Here is a 26,825-nt window from a genome sequence, read left to right on the forward strand (position 1 = left end):
TTGATTTGCATTTCTCTAATGATTAGTGATGCTGCACATCTTTTCATGTATTTGTTGGCCATCTGCATGTCTTCTTTGGAGAAATGTCTATTTAGGTCTTCTAACCATTTGGTGTTGAATTTTGTCAAAAGCTTTTTCTGCATCTATTGAGATGATCATATGGTTTTTATTCTTTAATTTGTTAATATGGTGTATCACATTGATTGATTTGCATATATTGAAGAATCCTTGCATCCCTGGGATAAATCCCACTTGATCATGGTGTATGATCCTTTTAATGTAATGTTGGATTCTGTTTGCTAGTATTTTGTTGAGGATCTTTGCGACTATATTCATCAGTGATACTGGTCTATGGAGGCTAAACAGTGTGCTGCTAAATAACCAAGAGATCACTGAATAAATCAAAGAGGAAATCAAAAAATACCTAGAGACAAATGACAATGAAAACACGATGATCCAAAACCTATGGGATGTAGCAAAAGCAGTTATAAGAGGGAAGTTCATAGCAATTCAAGCTCACCTCAAGAAACATGAAAAATCTCAAACAATCTAACCTTACACCTAAAGCAAGAAGAACAGAGAAAATCCAAAGTTAGTAGAAGGAAAGAAATCATAAAGATCAGAGCAGAAATAAATGAAATAAAAACAAAGAAAACAACAGCAAAGATCCATAAAACTAAAAGCTGGTTCTTTGAGAAGAAAAACAAAATTGATAAACCTTTAGCCAGACTCATAAAGAAAAAAAGGGAGAGGACTCAAATCAATAAAATTAGAAATGAAAAAGGAGAGGTTACAACTGACACCGCAGAAATACAAAAGATCATTAGAGAATACTACAAGCAACTATATGCCAATAAAATGGACAACCTGGATGAAATGGACTAATTCTTGGAAAAGTACAACCTTCCAAGATTGACCCAGGAAGAATTAGAAAATATAAACAGACCAATCAAAAGTAATGAAATTGAAACTGTAATTAAAATCTTCCAACAAATAGAAGTCCGGGACCAGGTGGCTTCACAGGTGAATTCTATCACACGTTTAGAGAAGAGTTAACACCTATCCTTCTCAAACTCCTCCAAAAAATTGCGGAGGGAGGAACACCCCCAAACTCATTCTACGAGGCCACCATCACCCTGATACCAAAACCAGACAAAGATATCACAAGAAAATTATAGACCAATATCCTGATGAACATAGATGCCACAGTACTTTAAAAGGTAAATTTGTCTCACACTGTTAGTTTTATTTATGACAACTTAGGGTAACCAACATTTTAGGAATGCCTTCACTAGGACTATACTGATATATGCTTCCCTAACATGTGTAGCATTTTTCAAAAAGCAATTTAAAAGTTGTCATCAGTTTCTCTCCAAGCTACTTTTTTTTCTTCTATGATTTATTTTTTCCTCCGTATAAAATTACACTCAGTTTGATATTTCCTCCTTTGATGTGAACTATCTTTTTTCCTCACCTGCCTAATTTTATTTGTCCTTTAAGACGCATCTCAACTGGAAAAAAAAAAAAAGACTCACCTCAGCTGGCACTGTCTGCAGGAAAGTCTTCCCTGACTTGCCCAGATTGAGGTAGTCGCCCCTTCTCTGGGCTCCCACCACCCTGTGTGTATGTGTATAGTGGCACTTCACACACACTACTTAATTCATTGCTTTACTTGTTTGTTGTCCTACTTAGACCAAGAGCCACCTCATCTTTCATCTCTGTATCTGCAGGACAAGGGCACACAGTCAGTGGCCATTAACGCTGATGAAGAGAGGAAGCAGGAGGAATAAAATGAATTGTATTTCTATTTTCCCTATTATTTCTCTTTTCCTTCATCCTCATTTCATGCCTTCCTATTATTTCTCCCCAACTACTAAGACATCATCATAATCCTTCTATTCTCAATATCAATACACATCATGATTTTTAGTCTCTCCCGCGAGGTCTGAACTATTGCAAAAATGCTGGTCCCGTGTGTGGGTAGCACAGGTTGAGGAGTTTGTTGCTCCTTAGCTTTGCAAAGGAGGGGTTTGTTGTAACAGACCCTGCATTAGTCTCAATTTTATCTTTTCTTCTGTGTTTTAGCTGGGGTCTTTGAACATGCTTTAGTTTTGCCTCGCTTTTGGTCTTAGCAGCTGGGTAAACAGACTTTCTGAAACACCCTGGATAAAATGGCAAGTTCAAGGGGAAAGTCTTCCACCTTTAAATTAAAAAAAAAAAAAAAATTTGCTCACGGCCACAGTTGGGGAATAGTAACACCTGAGAGCACTTGAGAGGGATTGTGTTTGTGCTGGCTATGGAAAACTCCGCTGATGACAAAAACATGCAGCTGCCTTTCCAAGTGAGGCCGACAACTCTCAGGGAGCAGCATCAAACTGCATTTAGCAAGAGTGACAGAAGAGCGAGGTAAATGACTGACATTTCTGGTAGGCACTTTCTAAAGAGTCTATGAATTGCAGAGGAGAATGCAAAGAGAATCACCTGATTCTAAAACACTTAAATGAACGCTTGCCATGGGCAGGAAAGTTACTTTGGGAAATTACTCAGGAAATTAATCAAAACTTAGGAAAAATACTTTGGAAGGAAGATTTTGAAACACAAGAGGGAACCTTTATGTGTATTTAGGAGAGCAAACTTTGTAAAAATCCATAAATGCTTCTGTTTTCACTTTTGGATATCGAATTGGATGAAAGGGGTGCGACGTTTTGTTTTGTTTTGTTTTTAAGGAACACCATGAGTCCATCATCACTAGAGATTTTTTAAAAGTTGTCTGAAGTGCACATTCTCTCTCACAAACCCCTCTACATTTTTATGTATTTTAAAGATTTTCCAAAATAGAAATATAGGCTGAGGAAAGTGTCTATGAGCATTAAAGGGAAGTTTTATGATGTAATGTTTAATAGCAGACAACAGGGAAAAACATGGTGTATTCACATGGTAATGTAGCTACTGTTACCAAAAATATGCTTTTCTATAGAAATGACAGGAAAACCACACACACACAAAACTGTAGCACGTGCACTGTAATATGCTCACGAAAAGACAATAAGTTACTAACAGGCACAGACTGTAGCTGCAATACTTTTGTAAAGCAAAATTTACAAAAAGTTTATATGAAAAATACGCACAGCTAACTTCTTAGGCATAGCAAAACACATGTTTTTATGGAAGAGGTCTTAAAGAAAAGTCTTCTAGAACGTCTACAAGGTTTACTCTAATGAAAGTCCAGGCAGGCAGGGAGTTTAGCTTTGTTTTGTGTTTGAAGCCATCTTCCTTGTGCCCAAAACAGTCACTGGCACATAGTAGGCAGTCAATAAATACGTGTTAAATAGATGAGTAAGAGAAGGAACAAATGAGAAGCATGTTCCATTGAAACTCTTGAGCCCCTAGGTCTCTTCAGGTGTGGAAGGAAGTTTTTGCTGGTTCTAAGTTGCTGGAAAACTTCGAACTCTACCAGGTAGAGTATTCCCTTCAAGATGTCTCTTCAGGGTCGGGGGGAATGGGTGAAGGTGCTCAAAAGGCACAAACTTGCAGTTATACGATAAATAGGTCCTGAGGATGTTATGTGCAGCATGGTGACTATAGTTAATACTACTGTATTGTATATTTGACAGTTGCTAAGAGAGTAGATCTGAAAAGTTCTCATCACAAGGGAAGAAAAAGATTTGTAACTGTGAGGTGACAGATGTTAACTTACTAGGGTAATCATTTCAGAATATATACATATATCAAATCATTATTTGTGTGCCTTAAACTAATGCAACATTATATGTCAATTATATCTCAATAAAACTGGAAGGAAAAAAAAAAGACCTATCATCAGGTTACACAGAAAACAGAAGTTGTTGACAAGCTAACTCATTTTATGGCCAAAAACTTTCCTTTGTTTCACAAGTTTCAGAAACTCCTTTATCATAAACTCTATTATAACTTTTACAGCATGATTTTCCTGCCAACTCCCCCTACTCCCTCCCTCTGGACCCACCTCCCTATATTATTCCTTTATATTGAGAAAAGGTGGAAAGGAAAGGTCATGTCAGATTGTGGAGGGCCATGATGTCAGAATAAAATGACCAGATCTAATCATGTCATTAATATAGAGCCATTAATATTTTGAATATTGGAAAAACATAAAATCATATCATGAAAGTGAGACATTTTACAACATTCACAGAGACTTCTGAAAGCCCAACACGTAACAGTACTAATGAATCCAGGGATATTTATTCAGAAAAACAAATGATAAGGTTATCGATGGGACTGAATCAATATCCTAATCTTCCCTGGTCATCATTGTTTGATCCACCACGGAGGAGAAGAGACCTGAGCTGGAAGAGACTGTAGAACTGCATCCCACAAGACACCACCAAAACACGTCCACACACCAGTCCAAGAGAGCAGGGACCCTGGCCTCTGGGCACCCAAGGGCCTCTCTGTGGTCTGTGTTTTAACAGCAGGATGATGATGAAGGCAACTCCCTTATCAAGTTTCCTCTCTTAAGACTACCCTCTAGTCTCTTCTTTACAAGTTTGATTCCTTAAGTCTGAATAAAGACATAAGAACCTATGGGTTCCAAAATGCTGAAACTCCCACTTCTGGGTATATATAAGAGGAGAAAGAAGAAGGTGTTAGGTTATTTAATTCACCCCAAAAAGAGAAATTTGAAATTAAACTGTTACAGATGCTGCTAGAAGTCTGTCCACAATAGAATTCTATAACAGAATTTAGCAAGGAATACAGGTTTTAGGACACAGGAAACCAATAATTTAACTCTGTGGTTCTTAAAGTTAGAAGAGTGCTGGCAACTCAATAACAAGATGACACGTATCTGCCTAGGTTTTGTATTTTCCTTCGGTCCACTCTTCTCACAGCATGGATGTGATTTATTTAGACTCTCCAAGAGCTTTTGATAAGGTTCTCACAAGTGCCTGTTATTGAAACTTGGTAACCGTGGTGTGAAAGGAAAAAGTCATATCAATGAATTAAATGAATCAAAAACTGCTTGAGAGGCAAAGAGGCAAAAAGCAGAGATAAAGGGCCAATTCTCATGGGGTGAAATGTTAATGACTGAGGGCTCTCTGGCTTTGCAGTAGAATCTCAGTTTTATTTAACTAATGACCAAGAAAGGGAGCCCAATTCTCATTCCCCTCTTCTCTGTATATCAGTCCCACACACAGAGGCCCCATTGGTTGAAGGAGGAGATACAGGCAGCATAGAGAAGAAGTGCTTAAAATCCAGGAAAAAGCAAATAGGTAATGAATGCAGACTCATGCAGAGGTCCCCAAAGGAGAAGGGAAGAGGAATAAACATAACATTAGCAGAAGTTTTTTTCTAAGAACTTTCGCTTGTTTGTTAGTTTTTTAATACAATTTTCAAAGGTTACACTCCATTTCATTATTACAAAATATTGGCCATATTCCCCGTTTTGTACACTACATCCTTGTAGCCTATCTTACACCCTATAGTTTGTACCTCCCACTCTCCTACCCCTGTATTGTCCCTCCCCCACCTCCCCACTGGTACTCAGTTTGTTCTCAATATCTATGAGTCTAAGAACTTTGATATATCTATGCTACATGGAAACACAAGGGCATTTTCAAAAGACAAGATATTGTATTTGAACAAAAGTTCTTAATTTATTGGTTTGATGACAGCAAATGTTCCATACTGAAGAATGGTTCACATGGGCATTGAGATCCACAAAAACCACAATCTATTCCTATAGATAGAGAACTTAGATGTAAACAAAAGTGAAACTGATAGGAAAGAGTAAGAATTATTAACTTTTTCTGAGGCAAACTTGAAAAATTGATACAGGTTTTAACAAAAGTATAACCTGACATGAATGGAATAATTTGAAAATCAAATACTCTAATTGGTCAGCATTAATCCTTTATGACTCAATCTGCCATTTTCAAAACATCAACATGACAAACTACACAGAGAGGCTCAGAAAAGCCAACAAGCTCTTGACTGAACCTCCCTTATCTCAGTTTCCTTATCTGTAAAATGGAAATAATAGAACTTCCCTCACGGGATGATTATAAGGGTTAAATGAGATCATGTATGTAGAGCGATTCATACAGTAAATGTAAAATATGATGTTGAATTATTACTGTTAGTATTTATGATAGACTAAACCCAAACACTTACATGCCACAGAGAAGCAACTAATGCAAGCTATTGTGATGTTCTTATTTGTATCATTGTTATGATGCAATACTTAGAAAGACATGTGAAATACTTTCAAACGCTTTCAAACAAAGAAAAACATAGCTTTAAAATATATTTCCACTAACGAATTTTGTAAAATGAAAGATAATTATAAGTTAATCTAAATAAGCCAAAAAGAGCACCACAAAATGCCAGATAAATGCTAATAACATATTAATTCTTAAAGGTACAAACAGTAGAGCCAAGCTTACCGTGTCGATAGTATTTTAATAAGCTCTTTTCTATTCTGTACCCGAAGGTGGTTAGTTCTATACTTGGAATCATCAATCAGTTCAGGCAAATTCAAGATCTAAAAGGGAAAAAGAATTTTAAAGTGTAATTCACAAAATTTTTGTGTACCTGCCTGTGGGTACTAGTGTTCAGGACCTACCACTCCATCCTCAAGACCATTCCTTGCTGGTCTTTATACTTCTTAACACAAGGATATATGGAGGGAAGGATCATGCAGTTAGGATGGGTCATGCTGGTGACTGGTTTTCTCATTTATAAGAAGGTTTTACTACATTTAAGCATGCGCCTACATACAGGAAAACCGAAAAGCAGTTATCAGACCCCCCGTAATATCTTGTACCCATTTATGAGAATATAGGAGAAGAGTTATCAGATTCCCACAGTAAGTCTTATCTAGAGGAAACAGAGATAGAGGTACAAATTGGGTAAAACTGACCTAATTCTAAGAACCAATAACATAAGTGCAAGTCTGCACTTACATCAAGCTCATAATCAACATATATCTTGTAGGTACATTCACTTATTTGTTCCACATGTAAATAAAATAGTATTATCTGTCCCAGTGGTCCTATCCAGGATGTTGTACAAGGTGCTAAAATAAAGGGGAAGCATACACACTTGCCCCAAATGCTTACCGTTAAAACAATGTCAAACTAAAAGATACTCCTCCTATAGAAGTGTCCCTATTTTTCTTTACTATGACTCCCTGAAGGAATAACAAATAGAAGTGCTTTTATATACTTCCTCTTTCGCTCCTCCTCAGTAAAGAGAAAATCTATCCTGGAAGTCCCAGTGGACATCTTGCAATTTTAACAAGACCATAATGAAAGTACCAAGTGGATTTGGAATGGAAAAGAAGTTTTAAAAAGAATGTGTGGAGGCAGTGTTTGGCACTTGTGTTGGAAAGTCAGAAGGAGCATTTATGGGCTAGGGGCAGGCCATGTGGCCTACAGAAAGCTTCACTACCTCTATTAATGTATTTGCCTTAAATATAAACACGTAGTGGTTTCATTTGTTTCCCACAGTTTAAATAAAGTCAATCCATTAATCATCTTACAAAGGAGAGAGAAGTGAAGAAGATTCCCTGAAGTAAAGAGAGCATCTCAATGGTGTAATTTCTCTTTCACATGTTTCACTCATTCATTTCCTTTAGGAATAATAAAGACAGCATTACTCTCTCAGATTTTAAAAAGTGACACCACATACAGTGCCCTTTCTAGAAACCTCCCTGTCACCACACCTGATCCAAGAATTGGCCTCAAGGCTTATCCAGGAATCAAAACACACCCTCCCCCACCAAGAGTGAACAAGTCATTTCAAGAAAAAGCAAGTGCCTTCACTAGATCACATGTTAAATTTATAAATGTGGCCTCACCCAGAATACAGTGTAAGCTACACAAAAAACTACTCAGTGTTTGCGCTCAATGGTAACTGGGGTGCACTCATGTCTCCTTCTCTGAATATGACTTATTGGACCTCTTTTCTCTTTGAAAGTTGGTGTTAAATAGTGGGTAAAGTAATTATCCTTCTGTCTTCAACTATGCCAGCATTCAAAATGTTTCTAGAGAGACTGCTTCAAGAGCTGTGGTCATAACCATGCTTTAGGTGCTTGAAAGAGAATGCTGCCTGGGACAAAATGAAACAATGTAAGTGAAAGTGCTTGACATATTAAGCATTAAATAAATGTGAAATATTCCAAGTAGGTACTGTTTCTCCCCAAAGAGATAAGAAAGCATGTGTTTGTTCAAAAAAGAAGAATGGGAAAGAAGGGAGAATGTAGGGGAGGTTATCTACTTAACTTTCATTTCTTAAGGATATTCCTATTGGATATAGAATTCTGCAGTTACGGTTCTTTCCTTTCGGCCCTTTAAACATGTTGTGCCACTTCCCTCTGGGTTCTGCCGTTTCTGACAGGAAAGCTGCAGTCAACTGAGTCAGTGTTCCCCCAAATGTATCAACAATACGTCATTCTCTCTGGGTGCTTTCAAATGCTGTTTCTTGGTCTTTAGTTTTCAGCAGTAATATTTTGATGTACTTGGGCATGGATTTATTTGGATTTATCTTATTTGGGGTTTGCTGAAATTATTAAATCTGTATGTTTTTAATCTTTCACCAAATTTGGGAAGTTTTCAGCCATCGTTTCTTCAATGGCTTCAATTTTTTTCAGTCTGTTCTCTTCTCTCCTTCTGGGACTACAGTGACATAAATATTAGATTTTTTTGTTATTGTCCCACAGGTCCCTGAGTATCTGTTCTTTCTTTCATTTTGGGGAGGGGACTATCTTTTTTTCCTTTCTGATGTTCAGACTGAATAATTTCTATTTATCCATCTTCAAGTTCCTTGACTGTTTCCTTTGTCACCTCCATTGTGCTACTGAGCTCATTCAGTGAGGTGTTTGTTCCTGTATTTGGTGGTTGTATTTTTCAGTTCTAAAATGTTCATTTGGTTCTTCTTCAAATCTTCTATTTCTTTTCTGGACATTTCTACTTTTCTATTTATTTTAAGTGTCTGCGATGCTTGTTGGAGTATCTTTATAATGGCTGTTTTAAAGTTTTCATGAGTTAATTCCCACATCTGTATCATCTTGGCATTGGCATTTATTGATTGTCTTTTCTCATGCAGGTTCTGGTTCTTCATACGCTGAGTAATTTGGGATTGTATCCTGGACATTTTGAATATTATGTTATGAGCCTCTGAGTCTTGTTCAAATGCTACAGAAAATTTCTGTTGTTATTGTTTTTAGCAAGCAGTTCACCTGGTTAAGTTCAGTCTGCAAGTCCCAACTCACCTTCTATGTGCTTTGGTTCTACAGTCGGTTCAGTTTCCAAAGCCTTTGCAATTGCTTTTTGAACCTGTGCCCTACTTAATGGTCATGCTGCAACCTGGGAAGCTGTCTATTTGTTAATAGTTCTCAACATCGTCGGTGTCCTGATTAGGACCAGATCAATGCATGTGCAGCTAAGGCGTGAGCGCAGGAGTTCACAAACAACTTCATGGATCCCTTTCTGAAGCTTTTCCCTCTCTGCAACCTCTTTCTGGTTCCCTAGAGCTCCCCTCTAGTTACCCTACTCCCCAGCATACTTCCAGGGCAGAGGCCAGTCAGTGGGAGGGCAGAGGAAAAAGCATCAAGGACTCAGCCCTGTCTTTTGGGATCACAGCTCAGATACAAGAAAGGGCCCCTTCCTCAGAGTCTGGCTGCTGCTCACCCACCGCTGCCGCTACAGGACTGCTTGGAGGCTGGGGGGTGAGAAAACGAGAGGACAAAATGGGAGGATGTCCCCACTCTCTATGACATTAGACTCCACTTTTATGCTCCCCGCACCAGGAATGAAGGGCATCTCCTGGAACTCAGCTCTGTTCCCTGGGGCCCACTCCCAGGTTTCAGGCTGTGTTCATGTAAAGGAATAATCAGAGGGAAAAACCGGCAAACATACTGCCAGTTTAGAGGTATTTCAAATTCTGGTATTCCTTCCCAATTTTCCTGCTATTACTTACTTTTCACAGTCCTCATACAGATGTTCTGCGCATTCTGCACAGGTTTTATCACTGTGTTCCGTGGGTGGGACAGGGAGAAATGTGCTTACTCCATTTTACCCAGAAACAGAATCTCCACACCTAATTGCTAGAAAGACCATTTATTAAGTTCATGCTGTGAGCCAGGGACTGAACTAAGTGTTTTACTTATCTAATCTAACTTTTAAAAAACCCCAAAAGTTATATATTAGTATAGTTATGTATTATAACCTTCCTTTCATCATGAGGGCACTGATGCTTAGCAAAGACTAAGTGCCTTTTGCCAGAGATCACCTGACTGGTTCCAAGATTCACAGAATGCCCTAGAATTCAAATGTCCTCAGACCACCTGCTCTAAAATCAACTATAGGGCCTGTTAAAATTGAAGTTTCCCGTGCCCCACCTCACATACTAAGTCAAAATCTTTGGGACAGGGGCTCAAGGAGGTTTCCTATGCATGCTAAAGTTGAGAACCAATGTATATTGCCTCCAATAAAAGAAACTTTCAGTCTATATGACTTTTAAAAGGATGTCAGTGTATTTCAAATAGGAATGCCCATTACTGTTGGCATCAATCAGCTTAGAATAGCTTACATGTGCTCATGTTCCCTACCCTTCCATATCATGTTAAGGGACATAAAATAGGGTTTGTTATAAGCCAAGGTTCACTTCATGTGCAAGAAGATTTTCTGAAGCCCAAGCCTTGAACCCAAAGCTCTTACTACCACTCTGATCCCTGACAGTAAGAGTATTCTAATAGGGCCCCTCCCAACGAAGGTATTAGTCAACCAGTATATCAAACTCTCTTTTGGAAACAGATTGGGCATAAGTAAATTCTACTCATTTGTCACAAACAATACTGCCACATTTCTCCCCAGGAGGTAGAGCAGCCCTGTCTTTCATGATGGACTTTACGTGGCAAAAGAATAATTTTGATACGCTCATTGTCTAACTTGGGGTCCTCCACTTCTACAAGGCCAGCCTGAACTATAATACCCTCCGTAATAGATAGAGCTGAATAAAAAGTACCTAGAAAAAGCTCGCTTGCTATATATGGGAAGGGGGAGAACCTTGCATCAAATAAGGAAACAGATGATTTTTTTTCCTTAGAAAAGGTTTTTAGGACAAGTTTACATGTAAGGGTATAATTATGAAGGTGAAAAACTCAAATCAGATTGCAACGTTTGCTGAAGATGCCTAGTAAATGATGTAGATAACAGTAAAATCCTATACACATAAAACTTTTCTTCTGAGGATCTCAAAGAGTTTTATAGACATTGCCTTAATGGCTCATAACAGGGATTATCATTCCTAACTCACATATGGGAAAAACAAGGTCAAGTATGCCATTCTCCAAGGCCCTCTGCTAGTCTCCTTTTTAAAAAATGTGTCATAACACACCATAACAATAAGTCATATTTTAGTACTAAAACTGATGGCAAATATTCTGCTTTGATATAAAAATCTTTTTCAAAAAAAGTTCTTATGGATATTTATGAGGAAGTTCAAAAGTTTTAAATTGATCAGCAGTAATGAATCAAAAATAAAAAGAATTCAGTGCAGCTATTTTCAACAGTGAAGAATATATCAACCAGTAATTTCTACCCCCTCCCCACCCTGATTCTGGAGAGAGAAAACTCCAAAACATATGGCCCAGGAAGAAAATCTGTCCTTGTTTATAGCAATGAACTGGCTTTTACATCTCTGCAGCTAGAGTACGCAAATGACTTCACAGGCAACAGCTTCCGTATGTTTTATATTTTTAACATTGACCGTTCATAATAAAGGTTCTTTGATCCCAGATCAAATGTTTGAATCAATTTTCTCTACACTTACTCAGAGTCACCATTATAAAAGCTCCCCTCTTTCCCACCTCAGATGTTCCAGCCCTTCCTGCAATTGGAACTATCTCCATTTGTCACCTTCTCTGCGGTACTTCCCACCCCTTTGCTGTGGTTTTTAGCTGTGCTCGTTAACCTCTCATACGAAAGAGGCACAGCAATAAATAATTTTTGTACATAATAAGTTAACTGCAGTAAATAAGGTTCCTCTAAGGAATTCACAGGCATCTTTATTAAAACTGAAAGCTCATGGTACAAGGAAAAAGAAACCTTTCCCAACCAGTAAAAAATCCTCAACAGGTAAGGCCTTTCTCTACATGTAAGAAAAATAAACTTATATATATATATATATATATATATATATATATATATATATATATATATATATATATATATATATATATATACACACACACACACACACACACACACATTTAAACTAGATTATTTGCCTGGAATTAGAACTCTAAAAAGTGAACTGAAAACTAAAGCCTTAAATAAAAACAAAAGACCAGAGTCTGGATAAATGATAAAAACATCAAATTGAAAAAAAATGTCCAAGCAAGGCTAAAAATTGAGAATATCTTCAACATAAAATTACTTTAAATAATTCCAAGGCCTTTATTTAAGGCCTTGTTTAGGAACATTTTTGTTTTCTTGTTTTTTTTGTTTTTGACTGTGTTGGGTCTTCATTGTTGCACGCGGGCTTTTCCTCATTGCAGCGAGCGGGGCTACTCTTTGTTGTGGTGCCCGGGCTTCTCATTGTGGTGGCTTCTCTTGTTGCAGAGCACGGGCTCTAGGCCCACGGGCTTCAGTAGTTGTGGCACGTGGGCTCAGTAGTTGTGGCTCGCGGGCTCTAGAGTGCAGGCTCAGTAGTTGTGGCGCATGGGCTTAGTTGCTCCGTGGCATGTGGGGTCTTCCCGGACCAGGGATCCAACCTGTGTCTCCTGCACTGGCAGGTGAATTCTTAACCACTGCATCAGGGAAGTCCCCAGGAACAATATTTTTAACATGACAATTGCTAAAAACTTAAAACATGAATTTTGCAGAAAGGTACTCATTAAACAAAGACTAATTTGAAGAAAAAAATTAATTTTCTAGTGGTAAGAAAATAAATTTGGTAGTAGAATAACTATATTTGGGCCTAATTATATCTTGTGGGGTTTGAAAAAGGAGAAGAAAAAGAAAGAAGAGAAAAAAATCTTTTTCCTTCCATATCTTGGCTATTATACGTAATGCTGCAGTGAGCATAGGAGTGCATATATCTTTTCAAGTTAAGTGTTTTCATTTTCTTCAGATATATACCTTTAAGTGGAATTGCTGAATTGCATGGTAGTTCTATTTTTAACATTTGAGAAATCTCTATATTGTTTTCCACAGGGGCTACACCAATTTACAATCCCAGACACAGTGCACAAGTGTTCCCTTTTCTCCACATCCTCACCAACATTTGTTGTTTCTTGTCTTTTTCATAATAGCCATTCTGGACAGGTGTGAGGTGAGATCTCACTGTGGTTTTTATTTGCATTTCCCTGATGATTTGAGATGTTGAGCACCTTTTTCTTTTTTTAACTTACTACTATTGGTTTATTATAAAGGATACAACTCAGGAATAGCCAAATGGAAGAGATGCACAGGGCAAGGTATGAGGTGGGAGGGTGCAGAGCTTCCATGCTCCACTACCCTCCCATCACCTTGCTGTCTTCACCTTAAGCTCTCTGAATCTTATAGTTCAAAGGTTTTCATAGAGCTCAACCTCCAGTCCCCTTTCCCCTTACTGGAGGTTGGTAGGTGGGGCTAAAATTTCTAACCCTCTAATCACTTGGTCTTCCTGGTGACCAACCCATCCTGGGGCTACCTAGAGACCCCACCCTAAGTCACCTCAGTAGCATAAACACAGGTGTGATTGAAAGGAGCTTGTTGTGAATAACAAAAAACACTTCCATCATTCAGGACATTTCGAGGGTTTTAGGAACTCTGTGTAAGAAATCGGGGACAAAGCCTAAGTATATTTTTGTATTTTACCACTTCATAGAAGTAGAAAGAAAAACCCACTTCTATCCTACCACCCAAATATGGTCTGTATTAGCATTATGGAATACTTCCAGGCTTTTTTGTGAATTTTGAGTACTATATTTATATTAGCATGGCAAACATTTTATGCTAATATTTATATTGAAAAAACGTATTGCTATTGCTTTATGAATGTCACTCAGATCTCATCTTAATGTTATTTCTTCAGAGAGACTTTCCCCTGACAACCCAGCCACTATTTTAACACGGTAGCCTATTTTAATTCTTGGCATGGCACTTACCATGGATCATTTTGGAGTTTTGTTTATTTATTTATTATCACTCTCCCACTGAGCATCTTTCATGTACCTGTTAGCCATCTATACGTCTTCTTTGGAAAACTGTCTATTCAGAACTTCTGCCCATTTTTTAATTGGATTGTGTGGGTTTTTGCTATTGAGTTATATGAATTCTTTACCTATTTTGGGTATTAACCTATAATCAGATATATGATTTACAAATATTTTCTGCTATTCAGTAGGTTGCCTTTTCATTTTGTCAATGATTTCCCTTGCTGTGCAGAATCTTTTTACATTGATGTTGTCCCACTTGTTTATTTTTGCTTCTGTTGCCTTTGCTTTTGTCAATAAATCTTCACCAAGACTGATGTCAAGAAGCTTACCACCTATGTCTTCGTCTAAGGGTTTTATGGTTTCAAGTCTTATATTGAAGCCTTTATTCTATTTTGAGTTAATTTTTGTATATGATGTAAGATAGTGGTCCAGTTTAATTCATTTGCGTATGACTGTCCATTTCCCACCACTATTTATGGAAGAGATTGTCCTTTCCCCATTGTATATTCTTGGCTCCTTTGTCATAAATTAACTGACCACATATGAGTGAATTTAGTTTTGGCTCTCTATTCTGTCCCATTGATCTGTGTGTCTGTTTTTATGCTAATGCCATACTGTTTTGATTACTATAGCTTTGTAATATAGTTTGAAATCCAGGAGCATGATGCCTTCTCCCTATTTTTCCTTGTTCTTCTTTCTCAAGATTACTTTGGCTATTTAGGGTCTTTTGTGGTTCCATATAAATTTTATAATTGTTCTATTTCTGTAAAAAATGCCACTGGAATTTTGATAGGGATTGCACAGAATCTATAGATGGCTTTTGATAGTACTGACATTTTAACAGTATTAATTCTTCCAATCCATGAGGACAGAATATCTTTTCATAATATCTTTTCATTTATTTGTGTCTTCTTTAATTTCTTTCATCAATGTCTTACAATTTTCAGTGTATGGGTCTCTCACTTCCATGGCTAAATTTATCCCTAGGTATTTTATTCTTTTTGGTGCAATTGTGAGGTTGTTTTCTTAATTTCCATTTTTTATAGTTTGTTATTAGTGTACAGAAACACAATAGATTTTTGTATATTGACTTTTATATCATGCAACTTTGCTGAATTCATTTACTGTTCCAATAGATTTTTGGTGGAATCTTTAGGATTTTCGAACTATAAAGTCATGTAATCTGCAAGTAGAAGTAATTTTACTTTTTCCTTTCCAATTCTGATAACTTTTCTTTCTTTTCCTTGCCTGATTGCTCTAGCTAGGACTTCCAATTCTATGTTGAATAACTCTGGTGAGAGTGGGTATCCTTGTCTTGTTCCTGATCATAGAGGAAAAGCTTTCAACCTTTCACCACGGAACATGATGTTAGCTGTAGGCCTGTTATATATGGCCTTTATTATGTTGAAATATGTTCCTTCTATACTTAATCTAAGAGTTTTTTATTATGAATGTTGAATTTTGTCAAATACTTTTTCTATGCCTATTGAGATGATCATGATTCCTTTCTTTCATTCTAATAGTATGATATATCACATTGATTGATTTGTGTGTGTTGAAACATCCTTGCCTCCCAGAAATAAATCCCACTTGATGATGGTGTAAGATCCTTTTAATGTACTGTTGAATTAAGTTTGCTAATATTTTGTTGAGAATTTTTACCCCTGTACTCATTAGGGACATTGGCCTGTAGTTTTCTTTTCTTGTGGTGTCCTTGCTGGGTTTGGTATCACAGTAATGCTGACCTTGTAATATAAATCTGGAAGTGTTCCCTCCTCTTCTTTTTTGGAAGAGTTTGAGAACAACTGGCACTAATTCTTCTTTGAATGTTTGGCAGAATTTACCAATCTGGTCCTATGCTTTTGTTTGTTAGGAGGTTTCTGATTACTAATTCAATCTCCTTACTAGTAATCAGTCTCTTCAGATTTTCTATTTCTTCATAATTCAGTCTTGGAAGGTTGTACATTTCTAGGAATTTATTCATTTCTTCTAGGTTGTCCAATTTGTTGGCATATAATTGTCCATAACAGTCCCTTGCAATCCTTTGTATTTCTGTGGTATCAATTATGACACCTCCTCTTTCATTTCTGATTTTTTTTTTGAACCTAGCTAAAGGCTTGTCAATTTTGTTTACCTTTCAAAGAACCAGCTCTCAGTTTCACTGATCTTTTCTATTGTCTTCTTAGTCTCTATTTCATTTATTTCCGCTCTGATCTTCGTTATTTCCTTCCTTCTACTAACTTTGTTTGTTCTTCTTTCTCTAGTTCCTTGAGGTGTAAATATAGGTTGTTTATTTGAGATTTTTCTTGTTTCTTGAGGTAGCCATCTATCGCTATGAACTTCCCTCTTACAACTGCTTTTACTGCAATCCATAAGGTTTGGTATGTTGTATTTCCATTTTCATTTGTCTCAAAGTATTTTTTAAATTTCTTTTAATTTCTGCATTGAGCCAGTCATTTTTATAGTTGTATGTTGTTTAATCTCACACATTTGTGATTTTCCAGTTTTTTTCTTGTAATTCGTTTCTAGTTTCATACCATTGTGGTCAGAAAGGTCTCAAAGTATTTTTTAAATTTCTTTTAATTTCTGCATTGAGCCAGTCATTTTTATAGTTGTATGTTGTTTAATCTCACACATTTGTGATTTTCCAGTTTTTTTCTTGTAATTCATTTCTAGTTTCATACCATTGTGGTCAGAAAGGATGCTTGGTATGACTTCAATATTCTTAAATTTATTAAGACTTGTTTTGTGGCCTGACACATGATTTATCCTGGAGTATGCTCCATGGGTACTTGAGAAAGAATGTGTATTCTGTTGCTTTTGGATGGACTGTTTTTATATATCTGTTTAGTCCATCTGGTCTAACTTAAGACCAATGTTTCCTTATTAATTACCTGTCTGGATGATCTATCCATTCATGTAAGTGGGGTAGTAAAGTCCCATACTATTATTGTATTGATGTTTAGTTCTTCCTTTAGCTCTGTTAATATTTGCTTTCTATATTTATGTGTTCCTATGCTGAGTGCGTAAATATTTACAAATGTTATATACTCTTGTTGGACTGACCCCTTTATCAGTATGCAATGCCCTTCTTTGTCTCTTATCACAAAAGTCTATTTTGTTGGATATAAGTATTGCTACCAGAGCTTTGTTTTGGTTTCCATTTGTATGAAATACTTTTTACATACATCCACTTTCAGTCTGTGTGTGTCCTTACATCTGAAGTGAGTCTCCTGTAGGCAGCATACATATGGGTCTTGGGTTTTTATCTATTCATCTACTCCATGTCTTTTGAATGGTGAATTTAGTCCATTTACATTGATAGTAATTATTGATAGATATGTACTTATTGCCATTTTGTTAATTGTATTCTGATTGTTTTCTAGTTCCTCTGTTCCTTTCTTTTTCTCAGAAAAACAATCCTGGTATTAAAAATCCCTTTAAAATGACTTTTCCCTTTTTGTTTGGACTAGTAGACATGTCAATTTTTAGCATAATTTAAGCTACTATGATTCTTCATTTGAAAATACAGCCAGAGGGCTTCCCTGGTGGCGCAGTGGTTGAGAGTCTGCCTGCCGACGCAGGGGACACGGGTTCGTGTCCCGGTCTGGGAAGGTCCCACATGCCGCGGAGCGGCTGGGCCCGTGAGCCATGGCCGCTGAGCCTGCGCGTCTGGACCCTGTGCTCCGCAACAGGAGAGGCCAAAACAGTGAGAGGCCTGCGTACGCAAAAAAAAAAAAAAAAAAAAAAAAAAAAATACAGCCAGATACATCAATTTTACAAAACCAGAGTGCTAATTTAGACCCTATCCTTAGGATTTGTAAGCATAGAAAAAGCATACTTTTAGGTGCTAACACAGGGAGCCTTGAGTATAGACTTAGCAACATTGCTCTAAGCAAAACTGAATTTTCCTGGCTTTGTGCAAAATAAGTTGTTGCATATATTATCCACCCATCCCAAATATTATAGATTACCTTGCACACAGTAGCAAACTGTTGGTTATTTCCTGCTCCAACTACGAGATATCCATCCTTGGTTTTAAAAGCCTAAAATAAATACATACATACATAATTATATAATTTTACATATTGAGAATACCACAAAAATTGTCTTTAATTTTTCAAACTTTTATATAGAATCCTTGTTCTAAAGTAATGTTATTAGTTAAATCAATATCAACTAATTAGTATATTTTTCTCTTATATTTGCATAGTTGTCATTTGAGGTTTTCAAAGCACTTCCCATCTCTTCCACTAACTGTTATATCATTGGAAGCAGGGGGGAAAATGTGTGACTTAGAAAAATAAAGAAAATATTGGATTTTCATAACATCAAATTCTATATTCATTATAGTATGGATTAATGTTGGATTTTCCCCAAACTTTGTGTTTTGTTTGTTTCCAGTTTTTCTCATAGGGCAAAAAGAATGACGGTACATTGTTTTCTACAAAGCATACGAAGAATACATGGAAAAAAGGAAGGAAATAAGGGAGGGAGGAGAGAAGGAGGAAAGAAAGGAAAGTGGGGTGGAAGGAAGATGAGTAATGGAGCTATATTTTTGTCTTTGAAAATCTTAGATATAAACTTTTGGGTAATTTTCACTTTCTAGTAAGTGAAAAATGACACACCTGGACCTCGTGTGGCCTTATGTATCTGAGAATGCCTGTTCCTTTTAGGAGACATGGTCATTTGGTAAAAGCCAGAGACATATTAGTGACCGATACCCCCACCTCCCATAGCCTTAGCCCCATGGAGTACTTTGCAGCCTCCCTGATCCACATTTGATCACAGTGATGGTCGGAGGAAACAAATTTTACCCTCAGAAGGCCTCATTCCTGCTTTCTTTAAGTAAATGAGTTGCTTTAGTTTCCTCTCTATGTAAAACTTGCTCTGTATCTTCAACTACTTTTTCTTCACTTACTCCTGCCTCTGAGAAAGATAACTCCTATCTTCCTTGGCACATCTTACTCCTACGCTAATGACCTTAGTTTTACCTTCACTCACATCCTTCAGAACCCTGCTCAATTAACTTTTATGTCTTCATTTCCACTGGATCCTTTTCTTCTGTTTACATGTAAGCTCGTGTTTACACTAAAAATATTAGAAATAAAATAAAATTTGGGGCTTCCCTGGTGGTGCGATGGTTAAGAAGCCACCTGCCAATGCAGGGGACACGTGTTCGAGCCCTGGTCCAGGAAGATCCCACATGCCGCGGAGCAACCAAGCCCGTGCGCCACAACAACTGAGCCTGTGCTCTAGAGCCTGTATGCCAAAACTACTGAGCCCGCAAGCCTGGAGCCCATGCTATGCAACAAGAGAAGCCACTGCAATAAGAAGCCCATGCACCGCAATGAAGAGTAGCCCCCACTCACCGCAACTAGAGAAAGCCCGTGCATAGCAACAAAGACCCAATGCAGCCAAAAATAAATAAATAAAATAAATAAATTTTTTAAATAAATAAATTAAATAAAATAAAATTTGCATCAATCCCGACACCCCTCTCAAGCTATCTTGAAATTTTCTCCCTTCCCTCTGTCTCTAAATAATATTAAAGTGCCAGTTCTTCACCAACCACCACATTCCAATGCCCTTTGTCATCAGGATTCTTATCCTAACACTACACTGAAATAATTCTTTCTTGACCCCTCTGTATTATTTGGTACTGTTAACCATACCCTCCTTCAGGAAAGTGTCTTGTCTCTAGGCTTTGTCTGGGTTCATCTCCAATCTCTCTGACATGTTTTCCACATGCCCCTTTTACAGGATTATCTTCTCCTAACCTTCAGCATTACTTAAGCATCTGTATTTGGTCTTTTACTTCACTGGCTTCTTATGGTAGCCACTAGCCACATGTGAGTATTAAATTTAAATAAACTAAAATTAAATCAGCCAGTCACAAAAGACTACAAATTGTGATTCCATTTATACGAAATGTCCCAAATGGGCAAATCAATGGAGACAGAAAGATTAGTGCCTGCCTAGGGCTGAGGAAGTTGGGGAAACTTGGAAAGTGACTGCACTAGTACCGGCTTTCTTACTGAGGCAATGAAAATGTTCTAAAATTCACTGTGGTAATGGCTGCACAACTCTGTGAATGCACTAAAAACCACTGAATTGTACAGCTTCAATGGATGAATTGTATGGTATGTGAATTATATCTCAATAAAGCTGTTATTAAGAAAAATTAAGTTAACAGTTCAGTTACACTGACATACTAGCTACATGTCAACCATTCAATAGCTATATGTGGCTAGTGGCTGCCATGTGAGACAGTCCAGATAGAAAACATCACAGAAAGTTCTGTAGTACAGTGCAGGTAGACTCAGTTGGTTGACTGTATTTTTTTTCTTTTATTCTTCCTATACACTATGTGGTATCTGAAGAATTGGAGGCAATTAATAAATGGTTATAAAATGTTAACAAATCACTCAAATGGTTGCTTCCGTATAATAGAGTTGTGGCTAAAATGGATCTCAAGCAAAACACTATAATCGGGTTTTATTCTATTTACATTTTTGCTTGATTTGGAAATTAATGCTACTGAGATATTACATGAACCATTTTAAATGTTTGTATTCCCTTATCCACCAGGCAAGGGAATATAAAAGCAAAATTAGTGTTATACCTAATGCATTAGTGTTTCTTAAACTGCAGAAAGGAGGTCTACAACAGAGTTATGGCGGAGGACAAGGATTTTGAGCAGAGATGTCTCAACAAACCACTGATAATTACGAAGTTACACGGGTTGTTTGTTGGCTTTCTTTTTTATGGGGAAAGGTGAGTTGGGGAGTGGATAAGTAATGTGAAGTAACAACGTGTGTTACCAAGTATAACATGAAGAAAGGTTTTCAAAATTTTGGATCAGTGACATGTTCAATGAGTTTACATTTTGGGGGATGTTCATTTCCTTTTAATTAATAAAGAAGTGCCTGTTTCTTCCTTAAGCCTGAACCATAACATGAAACATATTTTTACCAATATAATTTTTTTTTAAATTTTAAGCAGAGGTAATTAGTTAATGACCATTGGAAAGTAAATACTGAATAGCAGCTCAGCCACCAGGATATAATTAGACTAAGGCTCACCAAGTAGATTTATTAGGATGAAGGTAAGATTATGAGTTCTTTACATGATTATTTGTTCCCTGTTATTATTGCTACAGTGTTTATTTAATAACTATATTTTAAATAAGAATTTTAAAGTACTATATTTTGCTATATACTGAATGTTTATATCCTCCGCAAATTCATATGTTGAAATCCTAACCCCCAGTGAGATGGTATTAGGAGCAAGAACACAGCCATCTCCAAACCAGGGAGTAGAGGCCTCACAAGACATCATATCTGCCAGCACCTTGATCTTGGACTTCCTAGCCTTGAGAACTGTCAAGAAATAATGAAATAAGAAATAAATGTCTGCTGTTTTAGCCACCCAGTCTATGGCATTCTGTTATAGCATCCCAAATGGACTAAGAAATTGGTACTGAGAAATGGAGTGCTGTAGCAAATACCTAAAAATGGGGGAGCAGCTTTAAAACTGGGTAATGGGTAGAAGCTGGAAGAGTTTTGAGGTGCATGCTAGAAAAAGTCTGCATTGCCGTGACTGGACTCTTAGGGGCAATTCTGTTGAAAGCTCAGAAATAAAAGAGAGTTAGTTGTAGAGAAAGCCTCAATCTTCTCAGAGAATACCTAGGTAATCCTGAACAGAATGCTGGGCGTAAAATTCATATTGATGAGGTCACAGAAATGAAGAACATGATACTGGAAACCGGAAGAAAGGTGATCTTTGTTATGAAGTGGCAAAGAACTTAGCTGAATTGTGTTCATGTTCTAGCGTTTTGTAGAAGGTAGAACTTGCAAGTGACGAAACTGGATATTTAACTTAAGCTATTTCTAAGCAAAATATTGAAGGTGCGACTTGGCTCCTCCTGACTGTACAATATAAATAAATATAGTGCAAGTTAAAGACAAGCAAAGAGGAAGCAGAAATGAAAGATTTGGAAAATTCTCAGCCCATCAATACTGTAAAAAATGAGAAAGTATGGTCAGAAGGAAACACTAAGGGGATGGCCAAGTGACCGTTTAAGGAGATGTCCTTCAGTAGGTGAATGGGTAATGCACTGTTATACGTCCAGAAAATGGAATATTTTTCAGCACTAAAAAGAAGTGAGCTATCAAGCCATGAGAAGACACGGAGGAACCTTAAATGCATATTACTAGGAAGCTAATCTGAAAAGGCTACATACTGTATGATTCTCAACTATATGAAAATCTGGAGAAGGCAAAACTATGGACAGAGTAAAAAGATATCAGTAGTTGTCAGAGACCGTGGGGAGGGAAAGATGAATATGCAGAGTATAGAAAATTTACAGGGCAGTGAAAATAATCTGTATGATACTATAATGGTGGTAAGTGTCATTTGTCTAAATCCATAGAATGGACAACACCAAGTGTGAGCCCTAATGTAAACTATGAATTTTGGATGATTATAGTATGTCAATGCAGTTATACCAATTTTACATGTGGAGGCTGTGCATGTGTAGGGGGAGGAGATATATGGGAAATTTTCTATACTTTCTGTTCAATCTGGAACCTAAAACTGCTCTAAAAAATTAATTTAAAAAAAAAGAAAAGCAAGAAGCATCCTCGTGGTGATGATAACGTTCTGTATCTCAATGTCAATATCCTGATTGTGATACTGCACTAGAGTTTTGCAAGATGTTACCAATGGGATAAACTGGGTAAAGGGTACACAGGCTCTATCTCTACTATTTCTTAAAATACATGTGAATCTACGATTATTTCAAAGTTTTTCTTAATTAATTTTTTTTAAAAGATGATGGCATATTAGATTAGGGCCCCGACAACAGAGGAGGAAGAAAATGGGTTCAAGAAATATTTAGGTGGTAAAATGTATGCATTTGGTAATGACTTGACTATGATGGTTAAGAGTTGAAGGCTGAGGAAGAAGAAGGTGTCATGGGTAACATTTAGGATTCTGAGGAACTTTTGAGATACTCCAGTGGAAATTTCAAGTGAGCAGGACTTGGGGACCAGATGAAAGGCTGAACTGTAGATAAAACTTGGGAGTCACTGGCTTATAATCTATAAGTGAAGCTATCACGTAGATGAAGTCATTTAGGAAGAGAGTTCAGACTGTAGAGCAGGAAATAAAGGGAGCCAAGGGATAATCTGAAGGTCACCCCCATTTGAAGCCCAGGCAGAAGAGGAGTTAGCCAGGGAATAAGATGAGGACTGAAGAATGCCCACAAGGTGGGCAACTCAGCAAGTGCTGTGCTGGTGTCACAAAGTGGACAGAATGCAGTTTGAAACGGATCAAGGATTAAGGAACAGTTACAGAGATGGAGAGAGAACATGTGAACATCTGTTTGAGAAGTCTGGCTGTGAAGGGGAAGAATAAGCAAAAGACTGAGAACACAGGATGGGCATGGGTGCAGATACAGGTCCCCGTGATGGTCTGGTGATGGGAGGTTGAGGAAGTTCCCAGTGCTTCTATTTGCTTGTGAACTAAGGGGTGAAGTCATCAGCTGAGAGCAACGTTGGGATAAATGAGACTGGAAGACCAAAAAGAGTGGAGACGTTCTGATGTATCATTGAAGAGAAAGGGACAGAAAACTGGCAAGATAAGCATAACTGGAATGCTGAAGTGCTGAGAGCCCAAATGAGTGATTTTCTCCATCATCTCTGTTTCAGACATAGAATAAATGGATATTTGCATTCTCTAGCGTTTTGTCAGATGGATATGACAAAAGATACAGGTGTAGGAAAAGTAGAAAACTAGCCAGAAGGTTATTGAACCATGAGCTATGGACTATCTAGATACGGAAGAAGGTGGTAGAGATAGGAGGAGGTTATGGATAGGGCAAAGGGAGAGGTGTCAGTGGATAAGAAATCCTGATGAAGTCAAAGACCAACCATAGTGGGAGTAGTTGAACATGCACAGTGGAAGACAGGAGACTATATGGATGGTCAAAATGTAAAACGCTTCATTTAGTGTTTACTGAAGCGAAGCAGTTTCAATGTGAAGTGAGAGCTACAGTGTGAGGCGACTAGAATAGTTGCTGATAAAAGGTTAAGGACTCAATAAATATCATTATTATTAAATAGTTACTAATATGCTGGTTCCTACATAAAAGGAACTCCCTAGTGCATTCTAACCCTTTGGATCTTGATTCCTGGGCCCTTATCCACTCTGCAAACTCTCTTACCTCATTGCCTTGGTCACCTCACTCCCCATACCAGGCAAGATTAGTGACCACATGCTATGCACACACACACCTCTAGCAGGTTTTCCATCACAGGGAGAACTCAAATCAAAAGCATCAGACTGGCCCACAAACACTCAGGGCTGGGATGTTTCTCTTGTAAAGAATTTAAGCCTCTGGGGCTTCCCTGGTGGCGCAGTGGTTGAGAGTCTGCCTGCCGATGCAGGAGACACGGGTTCGTGCCCCGGTCCGGGAGGATCCCACATGCTGCAGAGCGGCTGGGCCCGTGAGCCATGGCCGCTGAGCCTGTGCTCCGCAACGGGAGAGGCCACGGCGGTGAGAGGCCCGTGTACCGCAAAAAAAAAAAAAAAAAAAAATTTAAGCCTCAAGAGGAAAGAAACAATTGCTTCTGCATGAAATGATGAGAGAAAGGGCAGCAAGTGTCTGTAGTTTTGAAAGGACAGGCCAACACCAAGCCTCTCCTCAGAGGAGACCAGATTTCATTATTCCTGAGAAAATAAACACCTCTCATTGTGAGCTGTGCTTATTCAAGGGTGACAAGTTGCACTGGTAGGGAGACCACACAAATTGCATGGTTCTCTTCACATTCTAGTCATAATCAACCCGGACTTCTAGAAGTTCTGCATCAACTCAATATATAATCAGACGATCAAATGGGAAAAGGAAAACAGGAACTTCCTCCGTCACCCTCTCAAACTACTGTATCGGTGCATCAGTATTCTCTCTGATCTAAAAAAGGTACATACAGTTGGTAGTGTGTCTACTTCAAAAACAAGAGCACCAACTTCAAACCCTCCTGGAGCTACTTAATTTTTAACAAGATTTTCTTCCACAAAAGGTAACCATTGCTAAACGACTTCATCACCCACTGGAAAGAGACATTCCATGAAGTTTAACTCATGGCCATGAGAATGTTTTCTGGAATGTCAAGAAGTTATGACTTTGGGTCTGTGCTAGTACATCGTGACAAATTTAGAGCACTATTTCCTACCACTAACAGTTCAGTTCACCTTATGGCTGAGCCAGATGGCAATGAGACACAAACTGCTTACAGCTCAAGAACAGTGTCATCTATGGGACGGAACTGTGCAAAGGGGTAAAGGAGCCCGGGAGGCCCTAATTTCACCTACTACCTACTTCTCTACACATTTTTTCATGGGGAATAAGCAGTTTTGAACACCCATTTCTGAATAGTAAATACAAGCCCTTGTCCTGAATTCTAGAATAGCTTTGAAAGCAATATTATGTACTGATTTCCTGCCACCCCAGATCCAGGTCAGGATTTTCCAATACCATAGGAAGTTTGAATGTTCCTTGAGCTCCTTCAAATCAATTAAATCCCATTTCAAATAAAAAATATTTAGAATTTTCAATCACTCATTATTTGATACTAGGTGTGCAGGCAAGGGCAAGAAAGGAAATGGAAATTGTCCTATTTTGCATCTTCTTCACAAATTATCAGTGGATATTATTTTTCTTAAAAAAGAAGTCCTTTGTGAGGAAAGCCGGCTGTTATTCAAGAAGGCAGCCATCGTTTATCTTGGACACAATGTACAATGGCACACGGGGTTGCTTTTCCTGGAAAGTATGGGTTAGAAACCAGCTTTGATGATTCTGAGTCGACTGTTTTATAAATTGATTGTTTTAAGCCAGATTGTTTGGAAGAGCCTGCCAAAAGCACCTACTATTTAACGGAAAGTAACAAAAATTTCTGGACAAGAGTCCACACTGATTTTTCAGGAGCACTTCAAGGTAAAAATTCCTTGACTCTGTTAAGCATTTTCTAAGTGCTCTTTGTTTTATCTCCAACATGTTACAACAGTCATAGTTCCGTACTAGTTATGTACCATACATGAGAATATCATTTCTGACAATGAGCCTACATTTATCTAAGACTAGTTAAAAGCATTCATAGGCTAGAACTTTATTCAGGCTGTCACCATAACAGTTCACCTTCAAGCAAAAAATATAGCTAGAACAGAATATTAACCACAGTTACAATAACAATATTATTGTAAAGTGGATTATAGAGTGGATTGCCAATAAGATTTTTGAAACATATTTTAACTCCATCATGTCTCAAGATTTATCAATGACAAAATGTAAGGCACACACGGTGCAACTGGGATTAGGGGAGAGGCCTGACATTAGACCTCCCCACTAGACCTGAAGAGGCACTGGGGTACCGGTCCAGTTGAAAGTGGAATTTCAGCCCAGAGTATAGAAAGTGTGAATAAGCATGGCTTAGGAAGGCATTCAGCCAGATAAAGTATGGGGGTATAGGAAGGGAATGGAGTAAGGAATTTTGACAGACTAATTCTTGAAAGTCTGACAGTAGGCAGTCGGCTCCTGAGATTTATAGGCAGAGGCTGCAGGATCCCAGTTATGGGAATG

General features: G+C 37.8%; 1 protein-coding gene across 6 annotated transcripts in view; it reads right to left on the reverse strand.

Moving 5' to 3' along the window:
- The window catches only part of SUGCT (succinyl-CoA:glutarate-CoA transferase), a 684,957-nt gene that overhangs the window by 437,919 nt on the left and 220,213 nt on the right, over positions 1–26,825 (reverse strand). For 5 of the 6 annotated variants that reach the window (XR_009520588.1, XM_060020208.1, XM_060020207.1 and 2 more), the window contains exons 10-11: positions 18,160–18,231; positions 6,426–6,523 (exon numbers count right to left, since the gene is read on the reverse strand). Coding sequence is in view for 5 of the 6 variants with exons in the window: in XM_060020208.1 (XP_059876191.1) it covers positions 6,426–6,523; positions 18,160–18,231 (170 nt within the window). In the remaining variant the exon portion in view is untranslated. The remainder of the gene's footprint in view (positions 1–6,425; positions 6,524–18,159; positions 18,232–26,825) is intronic. The other variant, XM_060020209.1, reaches the window with a different exon arrangement.

Source organism: Delphinus delphis, chromosome 9 (genome assembly GCF_949987515.2).
Source record: "Delphinus delphis chromosome 9, mDelDel1.2, whole genome shotgun sequence".
NCBI lineage: Eukaryota > Metazoa > Chordata > Mammalia > Artiodactyla > Delphinidae > Delphinus > Delphinus delphis.